Here is a 26,348-nt window from a genome sequence, read left to right on the forward strand (position 1 = left end):
ATAAGAGAATTTCGATATGATTCGTACTAAGTACTCTCTTACTATAAGAGCTTTGGGAGCCAAGGCTACTCCGGGGCCAGGCACCTAGCCATCAGAAAGGGTTCAAACTCGGTTAGGTGACATGGCCGGAATTCACCCCGTTCCTTCTAACTTTCTTACCACAAGCGCAAGGATTGTAAATTTACCCCTGTTCCGGCTCCTTCGCCTTTTACTCTTTGCTTTTTGGGTTGTGCGAGCAACTTGTAGCAGGGGTGAAAGGGCAAGGGAAGGGGGAGGCCTAGGGTTCAGATGTAAGGGTGCTAGAAAAGTGGGAACCTGGATTTACAGAAACCAGTGATTATTATCTCTCAGGTGTAACAGAATATGATTCCTTTGTATATACTTAAGTTTACCAACCTAATTGCATTTTCGCATGGACTCCAGTTACATTCCTCATTAATTACTCCAAAAAGACGACATCGGCTAGGTACATCGCATTTCCCTTATCTTTTGTTTTGTTGAAAATGCTTTTCCTCACTCCAGAACCAGCTCCAAGAGAGCCTCTCGTCTGCTGTACTCAACACCAGAATCCCAAACCCTTGAACTATCAATTTCACCAAAACTACCCTCAACCATACCCTTTGCGGTCAAGAAAAATTCGTCCCTGCCCTTCAAAAACTGTTCCATTGAGAAGGAAACATCGTTATGGCGGTCGATAACGGATGTAGTAATTGAACTAAGGGACATATAGCTCGCATTCGATCGGATGGTTATGTTGCTTCCGCTGGTAAAGTGAAGAGTTATAATGTTAGCCCAATTTGTAAGGCAAACTCTAAAGGAACAGGATAGTAGTAATAGTATTTACCATATAGATCTATCACTCCCTCCAGACGACCTGCTAATTTTGGAAGAAGTAGAAGAGTATCTACCTCCCTTCTTACGTTTGTTGGTACCGTACTTATTAAGGTAGTGCAGAAGAACGTAGGTAATAACGATGAATAGCATCCAGTCGGTCAACATCGAATCGAGCAGGGCGAGAAACTCGAAAAAGGATTTCTTTCTAGCCTATTTATTTAATTCAACTATCAGTATCTTTCGGAATATAATTTCTTGCTTCATATTAAAGAGAATTGTTGTGTATATACGCACCTTTTGTGCCCAGGTTGGAACGGTGACTGCTAGCTTCAGCGCACAGGCGAGAAACACAGCGAGCCTGGCGTTTTTGCTAACGTTGCTGAGAAGAATTGTTTTCTCCATTGTTATCTTTTTGCAATGTAGAAAAAGGTAAATGAATAGTGGAAATTTGTAGTAGAAGAAATGATTCTTTTAGATTCGGAAAAAATGGTTAGTTGGCGGAATTTGAAAGGCAGAAAAAGAAGAGGTTTAAGGAAGCTTTATATGCTGAAGAAGTTTCGGAGCGGTGAAACGAGACATACCCTCCAAGGAGATGACGAAAGCTCAAATGCGCTTTGCATGCATGGGGCTGGTCTGTCTCGAGGCTAACAACGCACGTTGGAGCGGGTCTTTGGTCCCATGAGACAACACGGAGACTGAATCATGAACTTGTCTCCCAGCTGAATGCCGGGCCTCCGGGGCGACATTCTGGCCAACACTATGGCCCAATAAGAAAAGGGCACGTACCGCGGGCTGAACAGTTTGCTTTCACAGAGCGCTTGGGCTGTGGGCCGTCCTGTATATCGGCACCGCCATCGGGCGTCCGGCCGTGATGATCATTCCAGAAAAGGTGCATCAGTTTACACAGCCCCAATCCAGATCTCTCAGGTAACTAAGCAATTGGTTTTCACCCTGATGACCTAAGCCAGCTACAGGGAGCTTTGTGGTTTGCCAAGGCCTAGGGTTATCCATGAATCCCCGCGCCCCAGGACTACAGAAGAACAGAGCGCTAGAGCTCTTGAAGATCCTTCTCAGAATTCAAGGGTCGTCGATTGAGAAAAACCCATCATTTTTTGACCAACCAAACATCAAATAATTTGTCAAACCCGAACCAGATAACCACACGACGTACCGCGGTACCGGTTAATCGTACGACGGACCGGCCAATACGTTGATTACGATGCACAGAGTATAAGCAAGGCTGCAAGGGGGTGTACCGAGCGATGGGTTAGCACCGATGAATGTGTGCCTTTTAGATTACCTAAAGCTCCCACATCCTGCGCACACCTGTCTGATGGGTAACGTCGTGGATGGGGGGTAAACGCATTGGGAGCAGGTTCCCTCCAATCCACATGGATCGGGATGCATGTAGTACAACCAGAATTGAAGGATCTCTGCGTGCACAAGATCCGGACCTCCAAACTTGGTAATCTTAGAGAAAGATATGAAGAAGAATATGATTTTGATCAGTGGTTTAGGATGAGTCTGATGGAACGTCTCCTTTTGAAAACTTCCCCGTTGAGTTGAAGAATTTCGAAGGCGGGGGGTCGATCGTAGTACAAGCATACTTGTCATAAGAACCGTTTTGCTAATCTCACCACTAGCGAGCGAGGTTCAAGGTAGGAGAAGTACCCGAGCCATTTATTTCGAGCTCGGGCTCAAGCTCGGGCGTTGGCCGGTACACATGCTGGCCAAGGCATATCCGTCCCCGGATAGAATCTGCGAATCCACAAAACACATTTTTATCGTCACCCCCCAAAATGCAAGATAACCTTCACAAGAAAATCTGAATGGAAGTAAGTATGGTGTTACATCTTACGCCTTGGATTTGAATCGAATCCAGGCGAACGGGCTTATGATCCCCCAACTTTCTTCTTTCGTTCCCCTTCTAACTTACCGCTTTTTATTAATAGACACCGATACCGTGTTAATAGACACCGATATCATATTTCATGTCCCATGGCCATCACATTCTTGTTGCTGTGTTCCACTGCCGTCACATTTTTTGTTCACTCAACGCCTGTTTTCCCGTTGTGCTTTCCTGTGTTGCGTCACCTATCCTTTTTTGGTGGCTGAATGACAATGCCAAGATATTCTTACAAGGCTTCGCGAGTTCGGTTACACAGGCACATCCACGAGTTAGACTATGGCTCGTGGTGGCATGATATCTTGTGGAATGTAAATGTAAATCTCAAGAACAGACGGAATCGTATACGGTCTGTATATATATTGCATAAGATAGTATATATATAAGGCTAGAAAACTATTGTAGCTTTTTTTAAGGTAAAAAAATAATAAGAGATATAAAAGGATAAGAAATATAGTATATATGTAAGAAAAATCCGGTAACCTTCGCCATTTATTGTTCCCTAAAAAATGATATGTCGTTTGAATCCCACCTTTTACTCCATCACGGATTGTATCCATGATACATGACTCTTTAGCCGTTAACAATTATGCTTCCTCTCCTGACAAACCTACTCAAGGCATATACATACTTAAAAAAAGATGTATACAATATTTTGTCTCAATGGCGCAAAACCTTACGCCCACTGTCCCGCTTCATGAGGAACACCCCTTTGTAGATAGAATCTCGTTGCAGAATCCAAGAATGGTGTTCCTCGCAATCTACCCATATCAGCTTCGAATTGGAAGTCCTCAACCATCATGAAACGTTCCATCATAGGATTTGGAATGTTTGTGCGGTGGCGGACAATAGTGGTGGAGGTTCGTTGGCTGATACGGGAACGAATGGATCGATTCGATTGCTGGCTACCGGCGGAGTTGATGTATCTATAGGATCCCCTCGAGCCCCTGGATCGAATGCTACCGACGCTTCTGTTGAAACATTTTAGCGAAAATATTATAAAATAAAAAAAGACAGTGCCACTGACCTCAAGGAACTTCTGGAAGAGATTGAAGATGTAGAGGAAACATATTCCCATCTGTGCGCCTGAGGGTTTGCGCATAACCCGTATCCGATGTAGTGAAGAAGGACATAGGCGGCAATGATCGTCCACATCCAATCCGTAAGAGTAGAACTGGCGAATTCCAAAGTTTGGAGTAACGTCATTTGGTTCGTCTGATACTTTAAACGTTGTTAATATCAAAGAATATCTTTTAGAGTTTTTTTTTTTTGGGCGGAGAGGGATCCAAACCTTTTGCTTGAAGATGGCGATGGTGATGCCGAGCTTTATGGCACAAACGGCAAACACTGCGAGTTCGAGACTCTTGTCGAAAGCGAGAACTTTGGCAGCCATTTTATGGTATGCTGGGTTAAAATAAGAAAAGTTTATTAGCTTTGGTAATATATTGCTTAGTCTGTTCTTATAATGTAAAGATTTGCGATGGTGATTAGACGGTAATGAAAGTTGAGGGCGGCGGTGGAGGGACATTTAAATAAGTATATTTCTCATGTATAGGTATGGCACTTGTCCACTTTGTTCACTTGCCCTCGTTGTTGCTCCCTAGTCTCGGGTTGAATTGTCCCCGACAATTACAACAGGGATGCTAGCCTCCCCTGCACAACGATCCTTTCTTATGCATCAAAAATGCGGTCGGTCAAATGCAGCCTTTACTTCACGTGGCTCGTTTCTACCTCTCCATGTTCTCCATGAACGTGTGCATTTCCATCTGCTATACAACACAACATGGGGCTGGCAAATTTGCCATGGTAGGTAAGCCATAAGCCGGTTCAGCTTAGCTTCAGACCACCAGACATCTGTCTACACAGCTGCCCAAAATAGCCAATCGAACAGCGATCTTCCCAAGCCAGGGGCTGGGGAGGAATGGGTTGTTCAATATTGTATAAAATATAAAATAGTTAAAATGTAATATAAAAATAAAACTCACAGAGCAATTGTTTTTATATAGGTCTAGGCGAAAGATGATTTCCAGATTGATGTTTGATCCACGTGATAAAACTTATTTTGTGGTTTAGAAAGCCCTGGCGGTTGGTGATCGAACTCGCAAGCGAAGGCCTGTGGGCGTGTGTGTTTCGCGACCTGGCAGAGCTGGCGATGTTGAACGATAATCTTTGCAGAAAATAGAAGAGAAAGTAGTCCCAGTAGGCGTCTTGGAGCTATAGATTGAAGAAAAAAGAGGAATGAATGAATTGATCCTCGGGTTGGCTATAAGCGATATATATATATATAAAAGCACAGGGAAAACGTTCGTAGTTGTATCTAACGAAGCTAGTTGTCGGTTTCGGGATCGGTTTAATTATGTCCAATGAACTCTGGAAACAGGGAGTGATGAACTGGTTGAAGTATCGCGATGTAATTGGTTGAAATATCGGGAGGAAGATGATTGGTCGAGATTGGACGAGATTGGCGAATGAGTCTTTTTCACCCGCACGATCACCAAGATCTAGAAAAAAAATTCGCTAGCTAAGTTCTGGGTGCTTGAGTTCAAATTAAGCTTCTGTTCTTGAATCAGCAGTGAGTAGAATTATAGAACATTGAGAAAACTGAGGATTAATGTTCAATGCGAAGATGAAAGAGAAAAAATTGGGGTGAAATGGGACGATTTATAGATCTCTTGAATATTGAATGTTAATATATATTGCGCCAGTAGCTGGGTACGAGACAAGCGAGCCTACACTGCGCACTACTCTGCACATCTCATACTGTTGTGCGTTGGTGAAGGACTACACAGTTTGGTTACGAGACTGGAAGGATTAGTCCTTCAGACATGCGACGAGAATGTGTTGCTTTTTCTCGCGTTTTCTCCGCGAACGGGCCTGATTTGAAGGAAGCGAATGCCCGGACTAATAGCTGGTCTGTGTTTCGTTGGTGGGGGCCTGAAAGAAAAGAACAGCAGTCTGGTCACGATACTGGGACGCATGCCGTGTAGACACTACATATATATAGTAGTCTTGTATTAAAACGCTTCGGCAAGACATATATACATAGGTAACTAAGTACTTATATATATATGTGTGATTGCTCAACGGTTCTTGGGACTCGCACAAAACGGCGGCGGGCCGCTAGCGTGCTCAGGACCGCATGCCAGCTCGATAGCTCCTTAGGCAATTGTACCTTATGAGGTATTCCGTCCTGTTCCAGATGGAAGGTGAATTATACGCTTAGAGAAATACGATCCCAGGTCCCTGTGTACTTAAGTCGCTGACATAAACGTAGCTTCTATTGGTCCAGGCCTCTCGTAAATTCTCTCGCCGCGCTTCACTCACTTTTCGAATGATTTCCGTGTCTTTGGAGGGCGGAGGATGCTTGTGTAACAATGCATGAGATGTGGCTAGTGGTCTTGCACCGCCACACCAAGTTCTCAAACATCCCGTTTTTTTTTTCTTTTTTGAAACCGTTGTTGATGAATGGAAAGGGATCGCATATGAAGATATGAAAAGATAATATACGTACGAATAAAGATAGAGTATAATTGATATTTTCTGAGGATCTCCGAGTAACTGGGACCGTTGATTCGCAGCGGTGGTGGTAGGATGGTAAGTAGGCCGGGTCGGTGTAGAAGTTCCCTGAAAGTCGCCTACTCTTTTGCAACAGCAGGATGGCGAGGATTTAGGGGTAAGCAAAGAATTTGGGTTATGTGGGAAAAAAGATAGCAGATCCTAGCAGGGGAAAAAAGAAGTCAATTTGTTTGAGATACGGAAAATAGAATAGATGTAAGAAGACTCAATAGCTAAAGGAACGAGAACGACTTTATATACTTAGCTGGCAGCTGAAGCGTGCTGGTAAGGTTACGCAAAGCCTGCAGCCAAGATCTATGCCAAGATGCGGGATAAGGGGCAACACACCACCGGAAAGACGGATAAGACCGTGTATAACAAGATATGGTGTCTTGCGCCACACATTTCCCCGCCCACGATACCTGAAATTCTGAAATAGGCAATAATGAAATGCCTATTTGGGAAGCTTGGCAAAAATCTCTAGGGCAGCAGCGGCCAGCGGCCAGCCAAAACCCACCACCAAAATCCCAGCCTTGGGCATCTACATGCGTTCTCTCTCAGTCCCTTCTGCTAAAGCAGTCGGGCACAAACTAAAACTTGAGGCTTCCTTCGGTCGCACTTAAACCCGACTGAAATGGTATGTGTCTATGGCCCCCGCTTGGGGGGGGAGCCCAAAAAAACAAAGGGCTTGACTGAGAAGCGTGGCCCCAAACACCAAACAGTCATATAACTAGTATTTAGTCTTGTTTTGCTTTAAAGCATGCATTCAATACCATATAGCCAGTCTCGCTATATCGCCAAGCTATACCAAGTAAAAACAACACATTCTTTTGTGTGAAAAATTGGGAGGCCCACCCACCAAATTCTGCTGGGAGGGCGGCGGGGCATGGACACGGGGAAGACCATTAAAGACCCTTCCTTTCAGTCGGACAAAGATGTCCACACAGCAGACCGCACAAAAAATCTTCATCCAGATGTCTGGTGCACCGGGTTCCGGGAAGAGTACAATGGCAAGGGTACTCGGAGAATCAATCGGTGCAGTAGTCATCGACCACGACATCATCCGATCCTCTCTTCTCGAAGCCAATGTTCCATTCGACCAAGCCGCAAAGCAGGCCTATCAACTCCAGTGGGCACTAGCTCAAGATATCATGAAGCAAGGTCATAGCATCATCGTCGACAGCACCTGTAACTTCGAAGAAGTTCTCGAACGAGGTTCTGGACTTGCACAGCAGTACGGGTTCGTCTACTGGTATGTCGAATGCAAGGTTCAAGACATCGATCTGCTAGACCAACGGCTGCGTAACCGAGATGCATTGACGAGTCAGCGAACCGGGGTTGACCGCCCTCCCGCTGCTGCACATGGTGCTCGTGCAGGCGAAGACTCCCACGCTCTCTTCCGGAAGTGGATTGAGAATCCGTGCCGTCCACTAGATAATACTATCATTGTGGACTCTACGGGCGACATGGAGATGCTCAGAGATTTTATACTGAAACGAATTATCGGTTAGCTATCGAATAGGAATTAGGGGAATTATCAACTAAGACTTACGGATTAAGATTTCCAATGGCCTCCACCCATGTATACGGAAAAAAGATAGACAGGGGAATTAAGTGATGTTAAGTATATGTGACGGGCTGGTGGCTGTGGGGTATGAATGTATGAATGTATGTAGTTGCATTTTCAATGACATGATTGAAGATATAGATAGTGATTAGATAAGCTAAGCAGGTTGATATACCAATACCAGCAGAGCCTTGGAGTTGCCCAGCAGAGTACACGACACAACACAAAAGTCCGACTGGATGACCCTTTGTGTTGTGTTGTGTTGCTAAACTCCGATTTTGCGCAGCCTCGTGATCCCACAACACATGGGGTCCGATGCCGCTCCATTCCATCTGCTTCCTGTGACCTGGGAGCTTTTTGTGGTAACTAACAGACCCAAAGAACGACACCGATGACGAAACATCACCAAAAAAACATCGAAAGCACCGGAAAAAAAGGAGAAAAAAAGAGGATAAAATCTCACCTCAAGAGACAGAATTAATAACAGCCTTCTAGATTTCTTAGAGGACAGAATGAAAAGCGGGGAAAGTTTGAAAAGGAGGACTTGGCGGGAAGACTTCAATTTAAAGCAAAGGTGTGTTGTTTAGCGAGCTATTTGTTTGTTTTGTCCATAAAAGTTTCCTATTTTGGAACAATGATGAGGCTCAGTGCAAAACTGCTAGCTCGATTTCTGTTGCGGCAGAAGTTAAGAGGACCTGTTGCTCTGGGTGCAAGATGCTTCAATTTGAAGACTGAAACTGTGAATGAGTTTAAGATAGACAAAATTTAGTTTTGAATAGTACTCTGAGGAAAGAAAATTGAAAGCATTGATGGGAAGAAAGCAACGGTTTTATAGAGATTTGGGGACCCGTCATAATTAACACCAGGTCAGGTCAGAGGAATTAATTCTGGTATGAGATCTTAGCGTCGTGGCTTAAAAGTTGTCAACCTATGCGCTAGCTGTTTGACTCGAAAGAGGGCCCAAAAGGGAAAAAGTTTCCGCCTGATGTACATACAATTAATCCCACCGACAAAACGCATGTCGGAAGCTTAAGCACCAGGCCAGTGCCAAGCATAGTTCGGTGCAGCTACCTGCTCATGACTGCAGATTGCTAAAATACACCAGCCTCGGAACAAGTCAATGGCCTACGATGAATACAAACGGTAAGAGACAAGTACCTCCGAATAAAAGAAGACGCAGGATTTGAATTGAAAAATAAAGAAAGAGAAATTTGTATGCTTACCATGGGCTTTCTATGTATTTATAAAGACCAAGAAGCCAACAAAAAAAAACTCTTTTCTGTTGCTTCTCACAGTGAAGTTAATATTAACTTGACATTAAATAAATCGAGATGATTGGATACTCATACGTATACGCGCTTTTCACAGAATTAATCTTATAGTCCGAGACTACTCTTGTGCATATATATATTATACCTTGGAATTCAAAATGGAAGCGCCTGAGGACCGGTCTTGATTCAAAGGCGTAGATTTGGGATGCCGACGAACTTGTATAAAGAACCAGAAAAGGGAAGAAGGAAGCTGAAGACAGATGGGAAATCATAAAAAACCTGAGTACCTCAGTCTCCGGCATAGGGGAAATCCTGTCGTTCATATAAGATCTACCTGGCATTCAACAGTTCGATCGCCTTTCTGTGTTGTGGCCAGAAGCGTCTGTGCTCAAAATATTGAGAACTGGTAAATTATAGACCCCTGTGCAGCAAAAACCGAGGATGATACATACAAGGCTGCTCTACTCTGTAGTTCAACCCACATCTGCACGCTTTGAGGGTTGCTTTAATTTCTGGTTTTTCTTTTCTTTTTTTTTAAGCGATATCTAATATAAAGGTCATATCGGGATTTCGGAACCAGCAAGCCTCTTTAATACGCCATCCGACTTATATGTAAAAGAAAAGAAGAAGAAAAGAAAAAAGTACGGGTGGACTTGCCTGAAACCTACGCTTTCACAAGACCACCGTCTCATCTGAGATTAAGGCTTGCATCTATGAGTCGTAAAGTGATTGGATGATGGCTTCCTCATGCGATGGTAACTGATATGATGTATGGTACAGTAGTACTAGCGCTGACTAAGGTAGGTTTGGCTTCCCATGCGCATGCACGCCAAAGTGAGGCGATCCTCTGTCCGCCGATAGGTACCTAGGTGCCCGTGTTCTCGGTATTAATATTGCAGGGATTAATCGTCGATGAAGTAGACACTTAATTATCATTGCTTATATCACCTGAGAACGAATTGAATGACTTTTAAAGATCAACTTGAAGGAAGAAGCATCTGCTCTGCGCTACAACCGGCCGTTTATATTTAGCACACAACGTCGAGACTGAGAAAGATATCCACATTTACAATTTTACAAGCTAGCATTCGCTCTGGCTTAGAAAACTAGCTTGAGGGAAAACCGCTGCCAACGCAATGGAATAATTTCTAGCCAGAGTCCAGGACGTCTCGAGCCTGTTTTCAGACGGGGTTTTAGTTGGTATATCACCTGCAGGATGCATATGTACATGTACATGGATAGATAGAATTCATGTAGCCTTGGGCATCGAAGAAGAGAACCCGGGGCTTGTAGAGGGGATATATGCGGTTCCAACCAATGGTACGCATATGTATATCGTCAGCCCTGAATATCCAATGAACTTGCCCCTAGACCCCGACTTAGAGAAGAGCCAACGACCGAACAAAAGCTTTTACATCTGTCTCCAACGGCACCGAGGAGCTTTTTGAAAATATTAAAATAAAAAAAAACGTCTAAGGCAAGTATTAAGTTTAATTCCGATTCTATCAAAGCTACAATATCGTGATTTCGTTCAAGGATCGCGTATCATATTCTGATTCTGTAACATCGTTTATAAGGACTTTTTGTCAGTTTGTAAAGTAGCTTGTCATCCAATTAGGCTGAAGATATAGCTGAACCCCTGGTTATCATAATTTCAATTCAGTCCCCCGCAAGCAGGAGTGGCCGCAGCAGCAATTAATTCTGGTTTACGAGGTAAGGAGTGGCAGGTTATTAGACTACCGGTTGATTTGAACTTTAACTACTTTATTATAACATGCTCATCATCCTATTACACCGGCCTAAACGTACCATATGAAAACGCGATTCGTAAAGCATCTAGTTCGAAACAAAAATGCCTTTTGTCGGCGAGGTATATGTTTCTGGCTGGCGGGCAATCAGAAGCATTCCCTCAAGCTGATCTAAACCGTGGCTGGCGAGCTGGGTTTCAAACGATCAAGCGAGCTCAACTCTCCAAAACCTCAAGCTTGACGAAGATATCGTGTGTTTTACGGGACCGGCGATTTCCGTGCAAGCGCAGAGGCTGGGTCTTTTTTCGTGGGGCTGGTGGTCATTCGGGTTACTATAGGTTCGCGGGGTTAAATAAGTCGAAGCGGAATGAGTGGTAAATGTTGTATTTTGACTTGGCATTTGTTGTGGTGCGGAGGTGAGTTAATACAAACGGGATCATCTTGCGACTTTTGTCGGTCATGTTAACGCTAGCGCGCTACTATTTAGTTAAATGAATAGCCTGTTAGTACAGAGCTTTAATACCAGTCTGTCGCTCAAAGACTTCACAAGTAAGTATTCCTGCCTGGCCCGATGGTGATGTGAAACCGGGTTCTTGGGACTGCTTTGCCTGAGATGCATAGTAGGTGTTGGGTTGGACTGTATATTTTGCTGAAGTACTAGTCCCGATACATGCTGTATAATTTCGTTCGTGCTATATTATTCGCTAGCCTCGAGGGTGGGCGCAGGTGTGAAGAGTCGTCCTGCATATTTGCATATGGATGTATCCATAGTTGGTTGAAATGTTTTCCGGATTAGAGGCAGGCACATGTATGCATAGTACTCTCGTTGCCATCTCACCGAGTATCGGCTGAAGTTAAGCTTGAAAGTGTTATAATTTGAATGCTGCGCCTCGGGGCAAAATAAAAGAAGTTTATGGTACGTTTGAAATATGCTTCTAGCCTTGACTCAAAACGAAAAATAAATGGTGCGTGTGAACGAATGATGAAAAGTTAATGAGTGAGAAGGGGGTTTCGCCATCCTAATTAATGCTTGAAAGCGGGGTAAATCGAGGCTGGATGGGACGCCTCGTTTTTTCGTCCTGAGAAGGGCAATCGGGACGTCCCGCTTCAACACGCGGCTCCCGATTTTAATTTTCAGCTACTACCTTTTGTTGGATAGTTGGTCAATGTGCATATAGATGAAAGAAAGTAAGCTCGTATTCCTTTGTGGTTAGATTGGGTTTGCCTAATGCGAGAAAGAGAATTCTGATATGGTACGCGGAGATGCAAGTGTATCTAAGACGAGGAAGTTGCTCAGGCATAGTACAAATGTACTGGTTAGCATTATTTAAATTTACAATTTGATAATTAGCTACAAATATCGATGTATGTACATGACACTTTTGTCTAATTCGATCCCTGAGTATTATAATTAATAGCATTATGTCATAAAGTTCTGAATTAACTCGAGGAAACCGCGGCGCCATCGTATTGTCCACGAGAGTACGTTTCCGCTTTCCTCAGATATACACCATTATACTTAGACCTGCGAGCTATACTTTTCCCATCTCTTAAAAAATACCAAAGCCATCGGAATCATCCAAGTTTCTTTGCCCAAAGGGGAACACAGATAGGGGATCCAAATCCGCATCACTCTCCGGGCCCTCCAAATAATAAGGCTCTTTAGTTCCTGGAGCCAACTGTCTACGAGGTGGCTCAATGCTCCCGACTACATTGCGTCCGGACCCCGAGTATGAATCAAATTGACCCGGTCGGACATCGGAAAGTCCACCGCGTCTCTTTGGCGCGGGGAGATCCTCACCGATGTATCCGATTTGATCTCCTAGGAGATACATAGTCTTTCTCTTACCTCCAATCGTAACCTCAACCGGAGTTAGTGTAGGGGAGGATGGTACGTCCAAGTTAACTTCGCATTTGCAATCTAAATATAAACCCCCCATTCACCAAAAAAGTTAACAAATTAATACTTGAATCCACAAAAAGACCCGCGCATGCATGCGTGCAGTGGGATATCATATTCATTCCGATGGTGGGGTTTTCGCATAGTAGCGGGATAATTCCATACCTAAGAAAAATATACAAAAGTCCCTGGTAGAATCCGGACATACGGAATCCCCCTCAGTCTCGAGTACCAGCCCGGCTCCAGGGCGATACATGCATTTGCAACCTCGACACAAAATCGTGAATTGTGCGATCACGTCTAGGGCAGTACCGCGATCCGCTCCTAATATGAATGTGATTGGACCATTCCAGGGCACAAGCCTGTCGGCGTGGGCTACACTGCGAGCTTGGGCTTGGTCAAAGGCAACGCCTGGCTCATCGCAACGGATGGAAAAACTTCGGGAATAGTATGATGTCCAGACGGGTCTTGGTACTAGGTGCTTTGGGGTGGCTTGAATGGGCTCGGTTTTGGATGGGCCCTCGAGGTTGTGAACGACGTCGGCTTTGATGGTATCCTCTACGGGTACACCTATTATGCCGGGTATATTGAGAGATAAGATGAAGAGAATGAGGGAAGGGAAGAAAGCGTGTAATAAATTCATTTTGTGGAGAGAAATAAGGATTGGTCCATGAATTTTGAGTCTGTATTCTTAAGGTGTGATGCTACGGGTTAAACTGGTTATCCGTTTTTTCTTTCGAGCTTGAGCGCTTGGGTCGACCCGGGTCGTAGCTTTATTATATTAGCAAACTATTGTGTGGGAGGCTTTTACTACGGTGAGAATATCTACCATAAGTCTAGTGGGTGCTGTATATACGACAACTCCGGATCATGATCTCATGGACTATCCCCAACGGCTTGGGGGTTTCATAGGCTTAGAGTCTAAGGAATATTAAAATCTAATAGTTACAACACTGTGGAGCAAAAATCCAGCCATGAAATACTCCTATCCAGTTCCAATTATCTCGTATATGCGTACCGGCGTCGTCATCAACGTATGAACTATCGAGGACAGCATCTGGCATCCTAGTTTATGTTGTATGCATGCAGACGAAGCCTCAAAACCTTTTCACACTCGTTGGAGGAGAATATCTGAAACTTGGTCGCTTTGTTGAGACCCCAGATACTGGGCTTAAAAATCCTGGCATGCTTGAGTGACTTTATCATTCCGGGATTATTCAGCCTGAGGCAGGTGATAATACACCTGAAGATCTGAAATTTACAACATTTACACCGTGTTGTACCCGAGCTTTGGTGTAGTCACGATTGTGCGCATACGAGTTCTTCTTCTTCTATTTATCCTTATTTAACAGATTCTTTTCAAATTTCGGGGCTCTCTAACTTTCTGCGGAAGTGTAGGAGATCGAAATATAATGTCGTGATATAACTCAAGTTTTTGGTCTCCTTTTTTGAAAAGTCAACCACTCCTTGAAATTGTGACGAATGTAGCAGCTAGGGTACCCCGCAGATGGTAACATGCCGGTTCTGGATCACATTTTTTAATTCGATATAACTATGTTGGCTTATTTACCCTCTATTAGCTCACACGTATGGGTTCAACAATTCAGGAGGTGGCACGTTCTGATGTCGAGAAGATATGGCTGTCCATAAGAGCTAACTTCATTATTTATATGCCTGTCGACTATATATAGCGCTAAGGTTTACTTGAGTTCTTTTTTGAAACACCCAACGAAGAGTGATTTGCTTGGATAGTATTCGAGAATCTAAGACACACAGAAGTTTATCAAGGAGGTACCGCAGAGGAGACCCCTCAGTGACGGGAAAGCGTGGCGGAGTATACTATTCGAGGTTGGAGTTGGTGATTGGACATGAAGAAAGGTTGGTTGGAGCGACATGTGCATGCCGGCGGCATATGGGCGAATGTTTGTGGAACCCTGAGAGAAGGAAAGAGCGGTTCGATATTACCGCGACGGACCTTTACCGCTACACACTAGTTTTTGAATAGTATAACATTTTGTGCCTGTTGGTCGTTGCATGGTTGGCACTTTCATTCGGTATTGCATAGGAAACGCAGGGTAGGCAACGTAGCTGTGCACTGTGATGTCTTGGTATGTACCGTATGGCCGGATAGTTCGACTGGGGTATCTCATTTGGCTAGGATTATCTTACGTACGACGTTAGACATCGCGGCTATGCTCCGACCGCCAATTGATAAGCCGCTTGCTCATATCTGATGATCAGATCGCCCTACTAGTCTACTTGGCGACCAAAGAACCGAGTCTGGGTGAGATCTGGGCGCTTTAATTCCCAAAGCCGTGGTTCTTGAATATCTAAGCCAAGGGAGTTAATGTGAAACTATACGCGATATCGATAAGAGGTGGGGCGAGGGCGAGGATTCATTCAGACTAGTTGGCCCTGGTACGATACTGCCTACAAATTAAGTAAGTTTCAGATGCAGCACCGTCTCCAAGATTCCGCATAAGTTATATCGATACCCATGGCCACTATGCTCTTCAGCTTGGGATTTTCTTTGCATATCCGATAGTTACATTCACATTACATTGCATCAATTTGATACGTCACCATACCACCGACCACCCTGCACTCTTGGCAACGATACCGTTGAAACTAAATCTCAGACATTTTTTTCCTCCAATGGTTTCTCTGGATCTCACGATAACCGCGCCAATCGGCACGATTTCATTTGTTCGATTCCATGCATCTACCCTCCAATCGTAACGTTGAATTCAACGCTAGGAAATCAAAATCCAACATCCTTTTTTTTTCGGTGTTTAGATTTGAGGCAGTGTTGAGACGGTGACAAAATTTCCATCCTGGGAGTTGTGTGATACCGTTGATTTTTGTGTGCGGCGGAGTCTTGGGTAGATGCAAGACAACCGAGATTTTGTGGTAGACTACGAATATTGAGCGTGGCATTACCTGTACAAGGCTGAAATTGTATCTTTAGCCAGCCGCGGGAATCGAAAGTCCTAATTTCGAGCACCCGAAATTCAAAATGACAACAGAATGGTATAGCCTCCGCTTTAGGTATTCCGCACGACTTCTAGCTTCTGATTCAAACAGCTGAACATGAAAACTGTTGAACAGTTGTAATGCGTGACGGGTTGTATCTCTAAGTAGTCAGTTCATTACGGGCGGCTATGTCGGAACTTAATATGCCATGGCCCGATCTAGGCATCTCTCTCTTGAAAACATCAATATGGTGTGGGTGGCAATTATGTATTGCCAGCGCATAGCTAGTAGCATGCAGGATCCTATCGCATAGCTAGGCTAACGTAGCTGCCAGCGGTATAACATCACAGCGGTCACTGCCAGCGTGTGTTATGAGTAAACAGGATCGACTGCAAGGGTCGGGTTGTATGTCCTTTTACAAGTCGTTGAGCCCTGCATTCTCTCGTAGCTAATTGATATGTGAACGGAGAGTACGCTTTTCTAACGTCGATGCTATGTTCTATATACCTATAACTCTCACCATGGCCTTGAGTATGAATATATGTCAAAGGTCGGACTTGAACTTTGGTTTTTTTTCTCCGGTGTAGGCCTTGGATACTTATTAACAAAGTCAAGACAAATATTCGCACTGGAGGCTAATACAGAAATACAAGTACATGTATGTGTGTACGCGTATACGTACGTATGAACATAACATTAAAGAACTCTAGCACCTGCGTATCTCGACAATAAACTCTAGTGCTGTAACCAATCTCTCGCCTCGATTCTGTGCTACAGAACTATTAAGGTATGCTATAGCGAAAAAGTACCCGAACGCATCTTATTCCGCTTCTGTTTCTGCCTTCAACAATATTGTTGGACGGCACGGCTCATGCGGGTCCGTTCTCGATTTTTGATTCGTACGTCCAAATTTGCAAAATGCCAACACATGGTGCATTCGGATGCAGGATCTGACATATTCATACCTGCCACGACGTTAGGAGCCTAGGATTCGAACCGCCTCATCTCCCAAAATCTGTATGTAGAGATGATGGCGGGGCGTAGGGTATTCGGGTTTTTGGCGAGGACCCATTCCTGCGGTGCGGGATCTGAAGATGTTGAGGAAGTATCTTCTCAGGAGCCGCCTGGCTGTATCGTCACTGTCAACCTCGTCGGTACCGTAAATACATTTCCACATGTACCGTATCGCAGAATAGATATTTTAAGCCCCAGGTGCTAGAGTCGTTTCACGCAGTATATAATTAAGGCCGTATTCTCCCTAAGCTTACCCCCAGGCCTTCTGCTCCAAGATATCTATCGACCGCCCCCCCTTTGATTCTTCTAAAAATTTGAAAGATCATATCGATTGGTGAGAGCCAACCGTAGGAAGCGAATGCCTCTGGCCTGCGTCGCTTAGATCCAGGCCTTGCAGTTTTCATAGTTGAACAGTATATGTTTACTGCAAACGTCATTCCTTCAGCCCTTCAGCCCTTCAGCCAACCGTGCCAATCAGGATCCGTCGTACTGTACTTCAGCCCTAGGCCTAGTCAGCATGTCTAAACTCCTGGAATTGTTTATTTCGGAAGTTACTTTTCCTTCTTCTTTTAAGATGTTTTTTGCTTTGAGAGTATCGCAACTCTGCAGAATCTGTTTGACTTTCGCTCTGGTAAAGGATAAGGTAGGATATACCCCCCCATTTATTTGCTGTTATATTTTAATAAATATGCTAACTGCCGAATCAATCATCTGATGCTAACCCTATCATGAAGAAACAATTCTTTCTTCTCATCTTCTTCGAAAATGTGATTTCGACAGTTACGGAGCTTGTGTTGGCGTGCAATAAGCACGCTAATGGTAAACCTCACGAATGCGAATGCCCTAGCACGCCCGCAAAACCTGACAGGGAATGTATGGACCCGCCGACTTCAAGGTATGCCCTACGACTCTTATTTAAATCTTGAAATCACATCTCATGGCAAAAAGTCTGGAAAATAGAAATTTCAGCGTACACCCTCCAGTCCGCAGGAGTTCCGCCCAAAACTCCACCGCCCGAAGTGTTTCCACCAAATCCAGGAAATCACGCTCACGTTTGTCATCCAAAAGGTCCTTTCCACCATTTCTCGGCTCACGGACGGACTCTCGAATTTCGGCCGCAGGTCCACTAGAACGATTCCTTAGCCTTCAGGATTTCCAGCGACAAGCGGATATTGGAAGGCTAATTGGCGAAGAATTACTTCGCGACGATTGGGAAAAGGAACTGTTAATGGAGCCGGGGCATAACAGAATAGGCATGAAAATTCGGAAGCCGAATTCGAGGCAGGCTAAGTGTGGATCCGAGACGAGTTCGAGGCGCACTTATGTGTCTTCGTATACTATTTGATACTCACGGCTTGTACATGTGGCCTTTATTAGGGGGGGGTTAAGCAGCGCAGAGAACTGGATGCGAACTACACAGTATGACACAATAACTGGGGTCGATAGAGGCGTTATGGTAGGAACGAAAATGACTTTTGTAAAGTAGTGTATGATATAATTAGGCTAAATGTTTCTCGAGGGTTTTTTTTTTGGTGTACCAAGCAAGATTAAACAAGGCGCAAGAGAGGGGTACGAAAATGAAAATGGCAGCCCTTTTGGCGAAAAACCGTCAGCTTTTGAGAAAGATAAAATTCTAAAAAAAATCTTGATCTATCTATTTCCAAGTATTAAATGATAAGCCCAATATAAAAGACGAGACCCATGATAACCGCTTTCTATCTACCGCTGAAATAAATCTAACTAGCGAGATTAAGTCCGTAAGCCGCCATAACATGGTCCAGTACCCCAAACCTTTCCAGATGCTGCGCCACCCCGGTTGAAGATCTGCCTGCCCAATGGACAATTAGGCGTTCGGCAAGTACCCGTGGAGTTTTTAGAATACCGCAAAATACAATCTTTGCTCGCATTTCGGTATTCATAACTGTTACAACCATTTGATGCAAAACAACGGTTACAACAATCCTTGAAATCTTTAACTTTAACAGGCGCGGCGTTTACGAGGTTGGCTGTGGCTGGTTGGGTGTTAATAGTAAGAGGGGCGGTACAAGAGGCGGCGAAAGTTAGTCGCACGGTTCGAGTGGATGCTATGGTGGTCGTGGAGGTTCGCCAGACAGTGATCGAGGTAGTTCTGACAGTTGTTCGAAGTGAAAGAGTTTGGACTGTCCTGGTTGTCGTAACACGGGTACTTGTAGTCGTTAACGTCCTTCTGGATGTGACTACGGAAGTGATTGTTGCATTAGGGGAGAGGATGGACGTCAATAGAATCGTGTATACACCAGTCTGCCGCGTGGTGGTAAGAAAGCATGCTATTCAGATAGTTAATATTAAACTTATAATTAGTTTCGGATAGTCGATGACGGGGGATACTGACAGCAAGACTCCGGAAAGCCACCGGCCGCTTGACGAACGTCAAGAGCCCTTCGAGCCACGCATGTCTGAGAAGGCAATCTAGTAGTAGTTGAGACAGTAGCGGTGCTATTGAATCGCATTATCAGTTGGGTTTGGTCATTTTACCGTGTACTATATGCGCGCAGACTTAGGTTGACTTACACCGTCCTTGTTGTCCTTCTCCAACTGGTGGATGAAATAATACGCGTGGAAATTCTAGTGACTACACTGGTTCTCGTAATGATACCAACAGTCGGTTTCGTGACCCAGATAGTCCTCGTCGTAGGGATTATTGTGGTTGTAACTTTGGTATTAGTATATCTGGTCGTCGTGGTCTGAACAATTGTGCTGGTGGGTGAAGTGCAAGGAGTGCGAGAAATTCCGCTTTTTGCTACATGTATGATCGTCGAGGTTAGTTCGCGCTAGAGAGTATGGTACCGGTTTTGATACCGGCGGGGCGATGTATCATCCGATGCATCTTCAGCGCGCAGTGGGCTTACTAATTAACGAGAGACAGGACGAGGTTGCCCCAGGGGAAAGCCATAGGCAAAACGGTTGGTTCAAAACACAGTGCTCTTTCCCACCGAGAACGACTGTTGAAAGAGCGAGTAACGCAAAAGTGTAAATAGTCGAGAACAACATCATTATTATTATTATTTTATAAACGAGAGTCTGAATGTATAAATGAAGAGGACTATAGACTGACGAGGGGATCGTCCACCACTTGCCTTTTAGGAATAAAAGCCGGGGAGAAATCGAAGAATAACACTCCGGGACATTACGTGGGTCTTATAAGAACCCCTTATCTTGGGATTTTGCGGCTGATCGAATTCAGCTGAGGCCCCTGCATTGCCAGCAGGCCGACGCAATTCCGGATTAGATTTGGTGGCGTTCTAGAAGGGAAAAAACCGTGCAAAGCCCGCCAATTAGCCAAGTTCCGAACTGCGCTATCCAATCGGGAGACCCTGTTCAGGGACAAAATACACCTTGGCATGGAATTGGCAAAAACGCAAACGAAATTGCAGTTGCTCCCTGCATTGTAACCCTTCGAATTCTCACTATCGAGGGCTGCTGGTTCGCTGGTTTGATTCCCAACCGTTCGAAAACGGAACAGTTCCACAACGCAAATTATGTGTGGAAATTGTTGGCCTGAGAATCGCCTGACCCTGTGTAACGTACTTTTGTGATACGATCTGCACCCCTTCGCTGAATTGCTATCGCTATCATACCTCCCTTGACCCTTTTCAATCACGATTGCATTGCATGCTACCATGGCCATGCTCATATCTGTTAAAACTCCCAATAGCTTTTTAGGGGGATTTAATTTCTTTCTTTGAATAATAGTACTAATAATATAAATGTAATTTTTTTTGACTGGGTTCAACTGTACGACCATAAACTGGAGTGCGGCCCGCAGAGACTGGATCATACATATGCATATATGCTTACAGACATAATTATTGCAAGGCTGAGAGAGTAGGTATCAAAAAATCTTTAGTCTGCTTGGTACATTCAGGACCTTGATCAGCCTGAGTGGTTGGGGATTTTGGCTTACAAATTCAGATTTGGACACTATAGTTGGACCTGAACTGACTATCTGAAGTCGAAAAACTTGTCTACATCGCCAGTATAGCCGCCAGGCTGGTAACCCAAGAACGGTGAAATATCTTGAACCGGGGGCTGGTGATTGTTATTAATCTGTGGTATACCCCCTGGTGGCTGAACCCCAGCTTGTACTGGATACTCCCGCTCAGGATTCCCCTCCTCCTCAAATACCGTCATCGGGCTTTCCTGAACTGATCTTAGCCTTCCACTAAGTTCTGAATCTCCTCTGTTCATGTCAATTTCTTGTATTTGACCAAAACTATCACCTACTTCCTCTTCGAGTTCACGAGCATCTCTATCCCGACCTAATTCTGCATCCTCCTTTTCAGGATCAATAAAAAACCCTTGAGAAAGAAGAACTCCACGGGGTCTAACTTGATCAACTCTAGCCAATGGGATGTAAGTACCCGCCCTCTGTATTGCCCGATTTCGAGCCTGGGCTCTTAATACCTGTTCTACCGCAGTAAAGTGTCCTGGTTCGTATAGCGGCACATAGTTTCCTGCGGGCCGTTGTCGAACGAGGACACCTTCCGGGCGGCGTTCAATGTTAGGGTTCGGCCTAACGGGAGAGTTTTGGGAGTTCAGGTTTGGCCTGGCGGGGGGGTTTTGAGAGTTCGGGTTGAGTCTCTGGGGAGAACTTTGAGGGTTGAGGTTGAGCCTTTGGGGAGAACCTTGAGGATTCGGATTCAGGTTCTGACCTGGGTTCGGGTTCGGCGGAGGCTCTTCTTCCATTGGCCATCGTTGCGGGGTAAATTCAATGACCATATCATATAGGTTCCTCTTATCTTCACCGCCTCGGCGCCCCGCCCAGGCGGCATCACCCGAGCAGTTTTCTATGCTCTCGGTCTCGAATTCAAAGTCGTTCGCGTCCGAAGTTTGGTATCCACTATCCTCCCAATCGCTACTTTCGTCGTCGTCGTCCTCGTCATCGGAGCTATGCGGTGACGGGGGATACAAATCATTTGCTCCCCAATACCCCCGTCTCCTATTCGCAATGTCCTCCCAGTCATATTCATAATCTTGCACACTTACGGCACTGTGGATGTCCAACCACTCGTAAGGCGGCATTGATGACCGCATAAGCTTCTGCCCTGGTTGCGTCATATACTCTGTATAAAGGTTCCATTCTGGGCTAATCGTACTTAAAGCTTTCCAATGCGTGATGAAGCCACCAGGAGGAGGTACGACCACTTGTTGCGTGTTTGCCTCAGGGAAGAACGATACTATCGATTTAAGATTCGCCTCAGTACAGGCTGTGGTGAAAGGATCGCTACTTCGATAGAGGGCAATGACACGAGGATGAACATTGGTTTTGCGAATTAGAAAGTATGATACCACACCGTGCTCGGTCGGCGGAACGTCGTTACAGGCGTATGGATTTTCTGCGGTTTCATAGTTAATGGGGGGTCTCAGAAAATGCTCGAGGACCGCTACTTCGAAAAGAGCTGAAACCTGAAAGGGAGAGAAGGTAAGAAAGATCAGTAAAAATGGGATTAGAACCATCCCGAAAATTTCTCAACTACCAAATACACTTAGTAGTATGTTTTAATAGCGAAATCAACATCTGATTTCTTGAGTTCCAGGATTCCATGCGGCTACTGATCGACTTTCACAGCTGGTGCCACTAACAACACAAAAATGTACGCATGGGCTGACGATACTGTCTCATACTAGAGCGTGATGTTCACATGTTTTTGTCGGGCCGTCTTGAGAGTAAGAGTGGTTGCGATAAAATACCGTAAATATGCTCATCATTTGTTATGGGAATAGAAAATCTTGATAGAAAGTAGTATACTAATTACAAAAAATTTAGGATATACATGTAAAATGTAGATTTTAAGGTAGAGAAAGACAGAAAGGGTGTAATTGGTAGGATATTAAGAGTGATACTAGTACAAGTCTAAAGGCATAAAGTTTGTAGAGGCCGTGGACAAATGCAGTCTATGTAACTTAGTAGAAGGGTTGAATGTCTTGGGGAAGCAATCTGGTTTCGATACAAATGAAAGTCTATAGGGCTCCATAGAGCGGGGTGTAGACAATAGGGATAACCGGTGTCTGAGAAAGGAACTTCCGATATGCAATTATGTGCAGGTCCAATGTTGCATATTCGCGGTTCGATTTGAATGTGAAGTGCTTTAAGGTCGGATGTCTGACAAGCCGAACACTGTGGCCGATAGGCTGGGCGCTTGTCACAGGTTGTATGGCGAAATTTAAAGGCCGAGGGATTGTAGTTGCGAAACAGTCTCTGCAGTGAAGTCGTTTGCTGCCTCTTTGACCTGAAGGGATAGGAGTAAGTACTACTGTTTTTTTTATAGAGTTCTAAAGGATGTGTAAACTTACTACCAGCCAGTCTGCCGCGGTAGAATTTAGAGTATCTCTAAATAAAATGTCGGAAAAGAACCTCGGGATGGCATTTTGATCGATATCTCCCGTTGTGGACACAAACTGACTTCGCATGTTCGAAAATGCCGACGAGATTCGGGCGAATCCTTCTATTGCAACACTTAGCTGGGCTAAAGCATTGTTGATGTACCTGAGGATGTGGCTAGATTGAGCACTGATTGCCTTTAGATCGTCAATCATGTCCCAGCAGTTAGCCCAGGCGGATGCCCTTGCCATTGAATCGATGACGGCGTTATAGTGATCCCAATAGGTAGTCTCAGATTTATCACCCCGATCCATCCTCCTTTGTAAATCATTTACTTTCTTCTCAGCTGCGTCAAGATTAGACTTCATTCGATTGAAAGTGGCGTCAATGTCAGCTTGTGCAGCGAAAAGGCAGTTTGAAGCGGCGGTGACCAATTCATTGTCGTCGATCGTCCCGGCTTGAAACTATGTACGTTGCGAATCTAATGTTAGCGAAGTTTCTCGTGGAGTATGGATCAATTAACAAAGGAAAGAAAGCCCTCCTTTTACATTCGTAAATCTGAATGTTTAAGGAGTTGGCCAGGTTTGTTAAATCCGGGTTGACATACCGAAAGAAGGCCACTATGCATTCCCGTAGAATTCTGAGACATGGCTAATGTGGCGCTGATTATTCCGTCGAGGAGTTGCTTTAGCATTTGAAGCTTTTCACGGCGTTCCGGGGAACCCCTCGGCAAACCATGCATCTCGTCTAGGGTTTTCGCGAGCATAGAGTATATGATTCTGGCGACTTCTGCATATTGTGTTACTCGAGTTCCATATTCCACGAATTTTTGAACGGTATTCCGGTGGTAGAATTTAGTGTTTCTGCGCATCGAGACATGTGCGTCGCATGACATCTAACGATTATTTTAAAATACATTAGCTACTAAGAACCATACGTACGTACAGAAGTCTAGAAGATTTTTCTAATGACATACAGCGTAGAAGTCTCCATGCCTGAGGATAACATCTCTCATCGAATTGTAGAATTTTTCCTTGTCATATTTGGTATAGAAGTCATTTTCAGTTGCTGGTAGACTTTTGCCCATGGCGACATAACTGTTGAGAGATCCAAAATTTGTCTCATCGAGAATAAATCTATTTAAAATGCAAAGGCAGAATGACGTCAGCGTAAGTTTTCCTGTAATAATCCAATCATACATACTTTGCATTATTGACAAGGAATGAATTCGGCGATTGACTAATTTCGTCAAGCAAGGAACCACTAAACTGTCGGGCTCCGGTCCTGCCAGCGGGCATGGCAAACACGGAGCTTATAAGCCCTCCCATAGAGAGAACCCTGACCCCGACGTCAAGCCTCATTTCGGAATCCTGTGATTGATCCATTAATACGACCGGTTGAAACTCAAACTATACAGAGGTATTTGACAAAATCAAGGTACTGATAATAATGATGATTGGGGAGGTCGCAATGTAGAAATCAAGTAGCGCGATGATCCCTATTTCCTTGGTAACCTTACATTGAGGCTTATTATGAACTAAACTTTATCATGAAATGCGCCGATGTCGATGGATATATATTTTTCGGGTTAGGGTAACCATTAGGCCGACTTGGCTTAATCCAGTAAAAATATCTCACATACCATTTCTAGACGGACCCGAAAACAGATTGATCACACTGAGGGATATGATTACGGATGCCCTGTTTAGAAGCTCCTATAGTCTAAAATTCTTTACACATTTTTTTTCAGGAATACTCAACTGCACGCGGTTGTGGCTGTCATGAGCATTGGCTTCCATGTGTCACATAGGTGGCGCCGCGTCCGATCGTTTTGTGCGCCTTGCTCTCTACGGACATTTAAAACGTCCATCACGCAGCGGCCAATAGGACATCCGCATTCCAGGAGTGTTTCTCCCTTAACAATGCCTTAATTTTTCCGATATGGCAGCTCTAGACGGCGTAGTCCCTTCAATAATCAGCAGCAGGGTATAATAAAACAGCTTACTATAGCATTGAGAATCGCCATCAGCCCTACTGCCAAGCTTCGTGCGGTCTGGGAGCTACCGGTTCAAGGGTCCTGCGGTTGTAACCGTTGAAGGCGGCCTAGACTCGTCAAATTGTCGCAGCTTGCTAAATTTAAACGGCACCAATAGGCAATAAGCCCTTCTTGTGTCCATTTGATTCCTGCGCAGCTGCAGATTCGTTTTTTTGATTCCTCAAGGGGTCTACGTTCCTTTCGTAGACGATTCGGTGCACAATGAAAAGCTCCTGACCCAATGTTCATATTCACGAATTCGGCTTCGAGTGGAAGCACTAGTAGCTGCATTGGGCTGGAACTTACGCCTGCAGCTAAAGCATGAAATGGTCTGGTAGATTACCTGGTTTTTTGGAGCAGGGCCTGATGTCAACAGCACTTCAGATACAGGTGGAAAGATCTTTTACCCTTTTTCTTTCGTCGACAGAATAAAGATCTACATGCAGGACCGGAGAGTAAGGTCCGCATTGCATGACAGCATGCACAAGCCGGCGCCACGCCAGTATCGCTTGGCATTAAGTTACAACAGGGACACCTGTGTTGGAACGGTCTCGCATTGACGGTCTCATGAGATTGACTGGATCGGGGCACTCGCAAAACAGCACTAAAATTGGTCACCGCCACCAATCAGAATCTTCCCATTTACATGCGATTTCTGTCGATTTCGCAGACGCCTTATGGAATTTGCCGATTTTTTATTTTTTATTCGATGGTTGTGTTGGATCCATGGAGGGAGGCCTGATTCATCCTAGGAAGGCAACCGCATGCGTCGCTGCTGCCAAGGATCGTGTGTACCACCTTCTCCATGAGATCAAGGCTAATTACTATGCCTAGTGATAATTTTTAAAGTTGAATCCTATCGTAATCACGCCAACTGACAGGTTAGCCGATCCGCCTGACGCAGCTACTTGGAGCTCGGGTTCCAGCTTCATAATCAGACAAACAGCGGCTCGGATCTTAAGCTTATTATACTTAAACATTGTTCCTGATCCGACTCAGATTTTTAAAGTTAGGCGAGATTGAATGCTATTATCCAATTTTTGTGTGTATCGATATTACGACATTGGAAGACTCTAAGACTTGTCTGTGAGCTCATTTAAAGTCGATCAGGTCTGGACTTAATATCTTACCACATGTATAAGCAGGGTTGCAGTCAGAACTCCCAGATTTTGTTGAAAAGTTAT

The 26,348-nt window shown here is 44.6% G+C and overlaps 7 protein-coding genes across 7 annotated transcripts; 1 reads left to right on the forward strand and 6 right to left on the reverse strand.

The window, feature by feature from the left end:
- Nucleotides 1–513: 513 nt before the first annotated feature.
- Nucleotides 514–1,236, reverse strand: AOL_s00176g8 (uncharacterized protein; the record flags this gene model as incomplete). The annotated part of the gene is made up of 3 exons (XM_011128144.1): nucleotides 514–763; nucleotides 845–1,044; nucleotides 1,129–1,236. The coding sequence occupies 3 exons, from the start codon at nucleotides 1,234–1,236 to the stop codon at nucleotides 514–516; spliced, it is 558 nt and encodes a 185-aa protein (XP_011126446.1).
- Nucleotides 1,237–3,416: 2,180 nt separating this feature from the next.
- On the reverse strand, nucleotides 3,417–4,133 carry AOL_s00176g9 (uncharacterized protein; the record flags this gene model as incomplete). Its single annotated transcript, XM_011128145.1, has 3 exons — nucleotides 3,417–3,711; nucleotides 3,768–3,961; nucleotides 4,032–4,133. The coding sequence occupies 3 exons, from the start codon at nucleotides 4,131–4,133 to the stop codon at nucleotides 3,417–3,419; spliced, it is 591 nt and encodes a 196-aa protein (XP_011126447.1).
- A 3,097-nt stretch (nucleotides 4,134–7,230) lies between these two features.
- AOL_s00176g10 (uncharacterized protein) lies at nucleotides 7,231–7,806 on the forward strand (the record flags this gene model as incomplete). The annotated part of the gene is made up of 1 exon (XM_011128146.1): nucleotides 7,231–7,806. One exon carries the CDS (start codon nucleotides 7,231–7,233, stop codon nucleotides 7,804–7,806), a length of 576 nt encoding a protein of 191 aa, XP_011126448.1.
- Nucleotides 7,807–12,431: 4,625 nt separating this feature from the next.
- On the reverse strand, nucleotides 12,432–13,424 carry AOL_s00176g11 (uncharacterized protein; the record flags this gene model as incomplete). Its single annotated transcript, XM_011128147.1, has 2 exons — nucleotides 12,432–12,802; nucleotides 12,947–13,424. The coding sequence occupies 2 exons, from the start codon at nucleotides 13,422–13,424 to the stop codon at nucleotides 12,432–12,434; spliced, it is 849 nt and encodes a 282-aa protein (XP_011126449.1).
- Nucleotides 13,425–18,517: 5,093 nt separating this feature from the next.
- On the reverse strand, nucleotides 18,518–19,257 carry AOL_s00176g12 (uncharacterized protein; the record flags this gene model as incomplete). Its single annotated transcript, XM_011128148.1, has 2 exons — nucleotides 18,518–19,074; nucleotides 19,140–19,257. 2 exons carry the CDS (start codon nucleotides 19,255–19,257, stop codon nucleotides 18,518–18,520), a joined length of 675 nt encoding a protein of 224 aa, XP_011126450.1.
- Nucleotides 19,258–20,749: 1,492 nt separating this feature from the next.
- Nucleotides 20,750–22,264, reverse strand: AOL_s00176g13 (uncharacterized protein; the record flags this gene model as incomplete). Its single annotated transcript, XM_011128149.1, has 1 exon — nucleotides 20,750–22,264. One exon carries the CDS (start codon nucleotides 22,262–22,264, stop codon nucleotides 20,750–20,752), a length of 1,515 nt encoding a protein of 504 aa, XP_011126451.1.
- Nucleotides 22,265–22,971: 707 nt separating this feature from the next.
- AOL_s00176g14 (uncharacterized protein) lies at nucleotides 22,972–24,514 on the reverse strand (the record flags this gene model as incomplete). Its single annotated transcript, XM_011128150.1, has 5 exons — nucleotides 22,972–23,037; nucleotides 23,102–23,593; nucleotides 23,737–24,024; nucleotides 24,106–24,265; nucleotides 24,333–24,514. The coding sequence occupies 5 exons, from the start codon at nucleotides 24,512–24,514 to the stop codon at nucleotides 22,972–22,974; spliced, it is 1,188 nt and encodes a 395-aa protein (XP_011126452.1).
- Between the last annotated feature and the right edge of the window lie 1,834 nt (nucleotides 24,515–26,348).

Source organism: Orbilia oligospora, assembly GCF_000225545.1.
Source record: "Orbilia oligospora ATCC 24927 unplaced genomic scaffold scaffold00176, whole genome shotgun sequence".
Classification (NCBI taxonomy): Eukaryota; Fungi; Ascomycota; class Orbiliomycetes; order Orbiliales; family Orbiliaceae; genus Orbilia; species Orbilia oligospora.